At 44.8% G+C, this 9,572-nt stretch overlaps 1 protein-coding gene across 1 annotated transcript; it reads left to right on the forward strand.

Annotated features, from left to right (window-relative positions):
• Nucleotides 1-426: 426 nt before the first annotated feature.
• dalrd3 (DALR anticodon binding domain containing 3) lies at nucleotides 427-9,273 on the forward strand. Its single transcript, XM_080853457.1, has 13 exons — nucleotides 427-787; nucleotides 1,395-1,702; nucleotides 2,297-2,604; nucleotides 2,751-2,815; nucleotides 3,933-4,031; nucleotides 4,336-4,400; nucleotides 4,633-4,691; nucleotides 4,792-4,874; nucleotides 5,124-5,250; nucleotides 5,463-5,521; nucleotides 5,643-5,759; nucleotides 6,556-6,624; nucleotides 8,108-9,273. The coding sequence occupies exons 1-13, from the start codon at nucleotides 554-556 to the stop codon at nucleotides 8,225-8,227; spliced, it is 1,713 nt and encodes a 570-aa protein (XP_080709583.1). The 5' UTR covers nucleotides 427-553; the 3' UTR covers nucleotides 8,228-9,273.
• The last annotated feature ends 299 nt before the right edge of the window (nucleotides 9,274-9,572 follow it).

Consider the following 9,572-nt stretch of genomic DNA (forward strand, 5'->3'; position numbering starts at 1 on the left):
ACTGAGGTAGGCCTAATGAAAGAGTCAGTAGACAATTTAATGTGCTTGTGATATGGAAAGTGCCTGTCACTTCTTGAGGAAAACATGTGTCTCCTTTAAACTTTGTAGGCCTAATCGTTCTTGCATCTATCTTCCATAGAGAGAAATAATTATGAAGCTATTTACTGTGACATTGTACAATGGTGATGATTACATTCGGCCTCAAGGGGAGAGTAAAACCACGATTTCTGCTACACGATAGTCAGTCACATGGTAATGCGGTAATGACACCAGACTTATGCCACATCCAAAATGGCGCTGTGAAGGGTCCAGTAAGCATCTTTATTTCCTGTGCAACACGATAGTTGGTCTCCTACAAACAACTACTTACCATTGTGTTCCGCATTGCTCACTTTGAATGTGTGTGGACAGTCAACTGTTAATCGATTGACTCGAGCTAGAACAACGCGCAATAGTAGGCTAGCATCGCAGAGACTAATAGACACAACCTTATACCTAATGAACCACACTTGTATTTGTCTGTTATTTTGACGATGCCTCCATCGAGAGTATAATGGAGAACGAGGAAGAGTCGCCTTTTCGAATCATCTCCACTGTCCGAGCACTGAACTCGGCATTACGGGACAAGCTCCGGGATGATACCGAGACTACGCGTTCCTGTAGAGGAGACAGGGTCCCAAATGAGCCAGAGAAGCTCTGGTTCAAGGAAAGCAGTGCGAAAAATCTCAGAAACCGTGACTTCCTTTCGCCAAACACGGTTTTAACTGCACTATACGACGATGGACAGGTAAGCGTCAACCATAACGAGTTTTCTCCTGCTGATAACGTAATTTTTTGTTGCCCAATGTTTTTGGCTGTCATTCATTACACATGAATGAGGGGTGCTTATTGACGCGTGGCTTTACACGCTTTCGTTGACAGGACTGGGTGGGTGACAGGATAGCTTGCTCAGCTTTCATGAAGTATGCTCGCTTAGCAATAGCCAAGGCCAGGGGAATACATTGTAGATTTGTAAATAAAATTGTCAACTGACATGTGGCAAGTAAACGAAATTATAATTCTCACCAGATTTGTCATTTGGTCTAGTGAGTTGACATTGCCATCATCGACCAAACGTTTGAACCCTGCGGCAGAAATTATTAACTCCTCATTGCCCGTTAGTTACTAAGTGGGTCAGTCGGAAGCCACTATACACCAGGAAAATACAGAGTCGAAAAGTGATGCCTTAAGTTAACCTCTTTATAAACGTAATATGTGTGTAAGTGTGTGTCTTTGTATGTGTATGTACATGTGAAACCTGCTCTCACCTTTTCCTTTACTCGTCTTAGGGAAATGAAACACATCTAAAATGTATGATTATAACCCATTCTTTGTGCATGTTTGTGTATTTACAGGTGCCCCCAGCAGTGCTGAATAATGTGTTGTCGGCACATGGAAGTGGTGTGTTGCCACTGCATGGGGCAGAGGTAGTGGCAGAGGGCCTTCGTGTGTGTGTGGACCACCCTGCCGCCTTCCGGAGAGTTCTAAGCCGAGCGGCTGAGTACCTTATTCCGTCAGGGGCACAGAGGGAAGGGTGTGTGCTGCTCAACTGTCCTGCACTGCACACCAGAGACACACACATCACCTCCCACACACTTACTCTGGGACAGCTACGCACAGTGCTCATTGCAGACCATCTGGGCGTTCTGCTGAGAAGACAAGGGTGAGTGTTCCTATTAGTGAAGGCGTGTGTGGGTTTTGACTGACATCCTATTGAGAGAGCAAGGAGGTTAAGCAGGTATGTAGATAAGGCAAAAGTTAAACAGTCTTGTTGTTTATTCATCATTTATGATAGATTTAACATGGTATTAACATGGAAATGCCATGAAACGCTTAAGGGCAATTTATAGTGGTCCGTTTACGGAAGCACGGAGCTCTCCGTGCAAACCCTCTCCGAGCACCTCTCCGTGGCCTGACGTGCACCTCCCGAATTTTGTAACTATCCGACTCCGTCAATCCGCCAATACATCAGTGTCAATTCTTTACAACACCCACAACTGTTGGAGAACCATAAATGAAAACGACTCCATCGAGGCAACTGCGTGACCGCGGAGTGACGGAGTCGTAGAAGTATATTTTGGCCTTTACTCGTCTTAGGGAAATAAAACACATCTAAAATGTATGAGTGAGAGTGAAAAAAATCCAGCATGTCTTTCTCATTGTGTGAATTGTAAACATAGCAATGTCTCTTGAGCTTGTGTTGGTCATGACTGTGTCATAGGTGTCATTGGGAGAGTAACATTGCTGTGTTCCTCAGGTACTCTGTTTCGTACTGTCCGGCTCTGCCAGAGGATGGTGACATCATCAACTTCATCAAGGCGCTGGGTGTTGATTGGCCAACTGTGCCAGTCAGCTGGAGCAATGAAGGGAGAGAGCAGAAGGTATTGGAGGACCTGCAATGCTCTCCATACAGAGAGATGGAGTGTGAAAAAGAGAAGACAAGAAGAAATGGAGAGGAGACAGAGGAAGGGAAGCACAGGGAGAGAGAGGTGAAGATTAACCTGAAAGAGGTGGTCCAGGAGCAGGGCCTTCAGGGATACGACCCCAGTCTTGGCACCTGCACAGGTAAGGGTGGATATGCAGTGAAACATGTGGGAATTTGTGCAGTGCAGCAAAGTGCTTGTCTAATCTTGGCATTTTACTCTCTCCCTGTTGTTTTTCTTCCTCTTTCTTCTCTCTCTCTCTCTCTCTCTCTCTCTCTCTCTCTCTAGTCCAAAGGGAGACTATTGCCCACCTGGCCCAGTTGGACAGAGTAGCCGCAGCAGCTGATACCTCGGTGGGTGGCAGTTCTGTCTTCTCTGTTCACTTACATGAACAAGATCCGCTTGGCTGCCATACGATGACACCGTGTAACAGGCTATGGTGCAAAAATGATCCACTTCCATCTGTTCTGTGAGATACAGTAGACCATAGGTAACAAGTGTAGATACTTGTTGGTACGTAAGTGGACAACATGTTGAGCCAGACTATATGTAAGGGATAATGTATTGTCCGGAGGTCATTCTACAAAAATAATTCCCGACGGGGCGGACAACACCCCGACGCGCAGCGGAGGGTGTTGTTTCGTCCTGAAGGGAATTATTTTTGGAGAATGACCGACGGACAATACATTATCCTGCTTATTATACGGTTACTTGCCAAAAACGATAGAAGACATTCCTCCAACATACCTCTTTTTAATGATTTAGTTGCTGTTTCATGAGTCCCGTTTAGAAATAAATAGTTCTTCAAGCAAATAGAACTTTGAAGTTTCAGGTGTTGCATAGCAACCCATTACTTGCTGACTTCAAATTACTGTCTACTGTTGCTTTAAAATGACTGGACTTCTGGCGGAATGATATGAAAGATGTGAATTAGAAGTACAAAACCCGTTGCCAATGACAGCGTTGATTATCTTTCGCAGCGGTCTGTTAGCAGGAATTAATGTGACCTATGACGTAGGGATGGCCCATTCAAATCAACGGTACTTTTTGGAACATTCTGAAGAGCCGTATAATAAGTCAGTGTAACTTAAAATAATACAATGAATCATTCTTCAACTGAGCAAGGAAAAGTGTGCTGTTGTGCTCACAAAGCCTGTGTGATATCTGGCACCCACAAGTAACTCCTGGGTTGTTGGATCCAGCACATATTGGGCATGTGAGTCTGCTTGAGTGCTCTGCAGATGACTGTTTGAAGCACATGTTGACCTCATCATGGGGTGGGGTTTAAAGGAAGGTATTGTCTAGTGACAGGCGAGGTTGGTCAAAAAGAGTACATTAAAGATGTGTGGAACTAGTTAAACATTTTCCGGTCAGGGTAAAGGCTTTAACCGGTAACGTTCTGTGGAACCCAGATAACCACTGCACCCGCTTCATGAACATGTCCTCAGTAACCCCTCTCTTTTTTTTTAGGTTGCCATGACTGTCCTCCATGTCACGTCCTGTCAGGATGAGTTCCGTCAACAGCAGACAGCTATGCTGTGGAGGGCGTCAGGAGCTACGGCAACACAGGTACACAAAGCTCCATAGAGCGTCACATTCAGATCACATCGTTTCTGAAGATTGAATTATGACATGCTGCACGGAGCCCAGCATGAAGGCGTTTGGAGCATCCCACTGCTATTTGTGAATGAGCTCCCCAGGACCCTGGCACAGTTCTCTTACAGTCCAGAAGGCATGAATGTGTGCTCTTGTTTCCCTGGATGTGTTTGTGAGAAACAGAGAGAGAAAGATGACTGACATGTGGCACACTTGATTTGTAAAGTGTGAAACCTACTTGGTTTGGTCTCTCACCCTTTTGATGTCCTCCCCTCAGAGACTGGTGGTGTGTGGGCCAGTGAAGACCCCAGGAGCTCAACTCAGTGCTGCTCAATATTTACAGTAAGAGCAGCTTGTGTGTGTGTGTGTGTGTGTGTGTGTGTGTGTGTGTGTGTGTGTGTGTGTGTGTGTGTGTGTGTGTGTGTGTGTGTGTGTGTGTGTGTGTGTGTGTGTGTGTGTGTGTGTGTGTGTGTGTGGAGTAGGTGTGGAACAAAGCAAGCCAATGAAAATGAAAAAGCGTTCCATTTATTTTGGTGCATATCCATGCAGTGACTTCATGATCTAACCCCCTCAGGTTGAGGAGATCCCAGATGAAAGAGGCGTCTGAAATGAAATATGGAGAACAGGTTGAAGGTGAGGGGATATGGATCATTAGTATCATAGTGTTTGTGTGTGTGTGTTTGTGTGTGTTTGAGAAAGTAGTATGATGCATTCTTTTCATCTTCATTCTCAGGACAGACATGGGATGACATCATCAGGGTCATGACATCTGCGACAGTCAGATTTGAGCTGTTGTCGACTGTTCACACTAGTCCGGTGAGGCTGTTTTTGCTCTCCGCAGAAAGCTGTTGTTTGTTGTTTATTTGGTTCATCTGTTGTGGGTGTGTGTGTGTTCAGCTGCATGTTTTTCATACTGCCACACTGCTAGGCTAGCACAAGACTGCAAATGTCCATTTTGTCAATGTGTTGTGTGTGTGTGTGTGTGTGTGTGTGTGTGTGTGTGTGTGTGTGTCTGTTGCTGTGTCTGTGTCTGGTCTGATCATCTGTATGTCATCTGTCTCTCAGGTGACTCTGGAGGTGCAGAAAGAGGGGGGCGTGTCCACCAAGGGGCCAAGGGGCGGGGTCTTTGTGATGTATAACTGTGCACGCCTACACACCCTCTTCAGCAGTTACGAGAGAGGCGTCCAGGAAGGTAAAAACACTCACACACACACACACACACACACACACACACATCACACTTGAGCATTTGTGATGAGTGAACATGCACACATGCTTTTTTAGCTTTTGAATAGACAAGATTGCAAATCTCAACACACACATGAGCACACACACACACACACACACACACACACAGGTAGTATATGGCGTTGTCTTCATTCATAAGTGTATGACTCTCCATAGGAATTTACCCAGAAATTCCTGAGAGCTCCGCGCTGGACTTCTCCTCCTTAAAAGAAGAGGTTAGTGTTGAGCTCAATGATCTGTAAATACAAAATGATTGATGTGGTACACATGGCTTGCTGTTTCGCCCCAAAATCTAAATCCAAATGTGACTTTGCCTCTACCTTTTATATATCTCAGGGGGAGTGGCTCCTTCTCTTCAATTATCTCATACCCTATTCAGAACTGCTTGACCAATCAGGGAGAACACTGGAACTTGAAGGAGGAGGTGTCAGAGTTAACCTTAAGACTGAACAAGTACGTCTTTGTGTGTGTATGGCATTCCATGTTGTAAGTAGAAGGTCACATATAATGTTGTTGCTGAGCCATTATCATCGTACCCAGAGTCGTGCTCGATGTAAATGGCTCAGCAATGTGTGGAAAAACCATGGGAAGCACACCATCAGAGGGAGGGGACCAGGGGAGTTAGTGTGAAATGTGTGTGTATACAGTAGAATGGGTTAAGCAGCCGATCATTGCAGCGCTGTGTCGTTGAAATCATGTAGTCTTTGCTAATTATAGTTTTAAAAACAGGCCTGTACTATTAACTTGTCTAAACAAACCCAGAGACAATATGTGGTATCAGCAGAATAGATGTTATGTTCAGAGAAACAAACGAAACTAAACGTAGTTAACAATAATAGTTGACAATAAACAGATGCACATATTTGATATGTCGGGATGGGCACGGGAGGTAGAAATGGGTTGGTTGGTGTTGCCCAGTCTGAAGCACTGGGACTTTATATTTCATTATTGCACTTGGGATGCTAAATATGTCTAATTGCATGCATGTAACACAAATGCACTTTTCAGAGATTCACGTGGCTGTTAGAAGTCTGAAGCACAAAAGCACATCATCGCCTTGGAAAGTAATTTAAGTGGAGCTCCCAAATGCTGGCAAATACTCCTCCAATCAGTGTGCTGACCCCCCCCCCCACACACACACACTGTTGTTCAAGCTCTTACGTGAGGCCTAAAAAGTGTTTGGTCCTTGGTGACCATCCAACCCCAGTGTCAGTGTATGTTAATGTGGTTTGTGCTTTCTGTCTCACAGGCGTGCAAATTTCTGGTGTCTCTGAGTAAAGATTTCAGCTCCTACTACAACAGGGTCCATGTGCTTGGGGTAAGAATCTGTGTGTGTGGATTTGCATTTTGATGGAACACATAATACATTTATTAACTGTTTATTAACAGACACCCACCTTCCTACTGATGCTATATCTTTAAGATGTTTCATGACAGAACTAGAATCTCTCAGATACAATCTTCGATGTCACAAATTCATCAGAATATTGAAAAATGAATACAGTACCAGTCAAAAGTTTGGACACACCTTTAATTAAGTGTTTTCTTTACTTTTATTATCTTCTACATGGTAGATTAATACTTAAGATATTTAAACTACGAAAGAAAACATATGGAATGATGAACTAAACAAAAAAAGTTAGATCTACCATGTAGAAAATAATAAAAGTAAAGAAAAAACTTCTCATAAAAAGAGAAGGTGTGTCCAAACTTTTGACTGCTACTGTACGTTAGCCCAAGAATGTGCATCATATTATAATTTTATTTCATTATGAATAATTAGCCTCTGTCCAGTAATTTGCTATACACGTACTCAATGTTGTATCTGCCGTATTTAGAACAAGCTTGGATATAGTGCACTGCAGACTGATGGAAAATGTGAGATAATGTGTTGAGGTATAAATGATACATTAAAATAATACCTTTAAATGGGGTTTGCCATATGTAAAGTATTCAATGTAAAATGAGTATTGAACAAACGGAAATAATGCTTCTCTGCTTATATTAACAATAGTGACAAATAATGCAGACCTTAACCACAAAGATCTTATCAGCTTCTGTGTAATATCTGAAACGGCATTCTGTGTCATTAGAAAAGTCTGAACAGATGTTTTGATTGCACTGCTAGACTATGCCTAACCTAGCCTCCACCCCTTCTCATTGCATACCAAGGGTCAAGTTCAAGTCACTTTTATTATCAGGCACTAAGTGTCACTGTTCAGGGGTGCCCAGATGACATGCTGACATGGATATAGATGAAAGCATTTGATCCAAAACATGCTAAATACATCATATTTTAAAAGCTATATCAAATATATCATCATTACATTACTGTAGACCTTTAGACTGTGGCCACTTGGGAAGACCTGTGTGCTGGATAGTGAGTCATACTGTGAGCCACCTAAGGCCATTAGCACTGTGGCCTTTTAGTACTGAATCACTGTCAGTATGTTTCTGGTGTGTGTGTGTGTGTGTGTGTGTGTGTGTGTGTGTGTGTGTGTGTGTGTGTGTGTGTGTGTGTGTGTGTGTCAGAGTGTGTGTCAGATTAGTATGTTAATACATTTTGAGTGTGTGAGTCAGGGCTGGGATGACAGAGGGACCTCCGGTGATTAAAGCAGTTCACTTGGAGTTCAGTCCTTAACCTCTAACCCTATTTGTGTCCCCCTTCTCTTTTTCTTACTGTCCCTCTTTTTTCTCTCTTTCTCTTTCTCTCTCTCTTCTCTCTCTCTCCTCTCTCTCTCACTCTCTCACTCTCTCTCTCTCTCTCTCTCTCTCTCTATGTCACTGTCTCTCTCTGTCAGGAGCCGTTGCCTCATCTCTTCAATCAGATGTTTTGTCGTCTGCTGTTGCTGAGTGCTCTGAGAGAGTTGTACCACAGTGCGCTGGATGCCCTTAACCTGCCACCCATCCCACAGCTATAGCCCCCCCCCCCCCCCCAACCAATCCCACCCCACCAGACACACACACACACACCCCCAACCCTCCAACCCCGTGACCCCTGTCACCCCTGGAACCCAGTCGCTGTGCCACATTGCCCTCAGCAGCCAACTCCATTCCACCGCTGCTGCCCCCGTGCCTCATAGACACCCTCATAGATACCCCACCTCAGAGACCACGCCAAGCTGTAGTTGAGTTTCCACAGCAACAAACCCGTCTTAAGGCTTAGTTCACTGTCATTACACCAAGTTTCCAGCTCGACCCTGCAGTCCCCCATCCCCCCTGCCCAGCTCACAGCTGGTGCTTGGCAGCCTCATCAGTGGCCACAGCAGCCATTTCCTAACTTGTCCAGTAATAATGAGGCTTTCAATAGCCCAAAATAACATCCCAGCATGCTTTGGTTTTCTCTGTCTCAAAGTTCTCTATCTCTAGGTTCCATGAGCACTGGCCAAGGATCATAAATACAGCCATGTTTTTGGTCGGTGCATTACCTTCACTGCCTCTGTTCTCCTGACTGGCATGTTTCTGGCTCCTGTCTATGGTCAATGTTGTTCCCCTTAATATATGTTACCTATCGGACTTCCTCCTTCGCAGGTACTATCCTCTGTGATCCACTATGACCACTCACTTTGCTCTCCCAGCCATTGCCTGTCCCATTACCCCTGGTCACAGCCCTATGCAAGGCCTCTCTCTCTCTCTACTGGTCATTTGTTGTGTCAGTTATCAGCCCTCTGCATGGCCTCTCTCCCTCTCTCTCTCTCTCTCCCTCTCTGTCTCTCTACTAGTCATCTGTCGTGTCAGTTGTCAGCACCTCTGCATGGCCTCTCTCTCTCTCTCTCTCTCTCTCTCTCTCTCCCTCTCTGTCTCTCTACTAGTCATTTGTTGTGTCAGTTATCAGCCCTCTGCATGGCCTCTCTCTCTCTCTCTCTCTCTCTCTCCCTCTCTGTCTCTCTACTAGTCATCTGTCGTGTCAGTTGTCAGCACCTCTGCATGGCCTCTCTCTCTCTCTCTCTCTCTCTCTCTCTCTCTCTCTCTCTCTCTCGCTCTCTCTCTCTCTCTCTCTCTCTCCCTCTCTGTCTCTCTACTAGTCATCTGTGGTGTCAGTTGTCAGCACCTCTGTAGTGAGTAGCTGCTCCACTCGTGTCCTGCTCGTAGGAGTACTCCTCCATCCCAGATCCCACCTTGATCTTTGAGTTCAATTAGTTTGTCACAAACAGTCTGTAGACATCACAAGTACCACTTAAACACCCGAGATATCTTAGCTGGAAGTAGACCTCTTGAAGCAGCACCATAGATGTTCCCCCAGCACTGCCCATGTGTCTTTTGATG

Source organism: Sprattus sprattus (assembly GCF_963457725.1).
Source record: "Sprattus sprattus genome assembly, chromosome: 16".
NCBI classification, from domain to species: domain Eukaryota; kingdom Metazoa; phylum Chordata; class Actinopteri; order Clupeiformes; family Clupeidae; genus Sprattus; species Sprattus sprattus.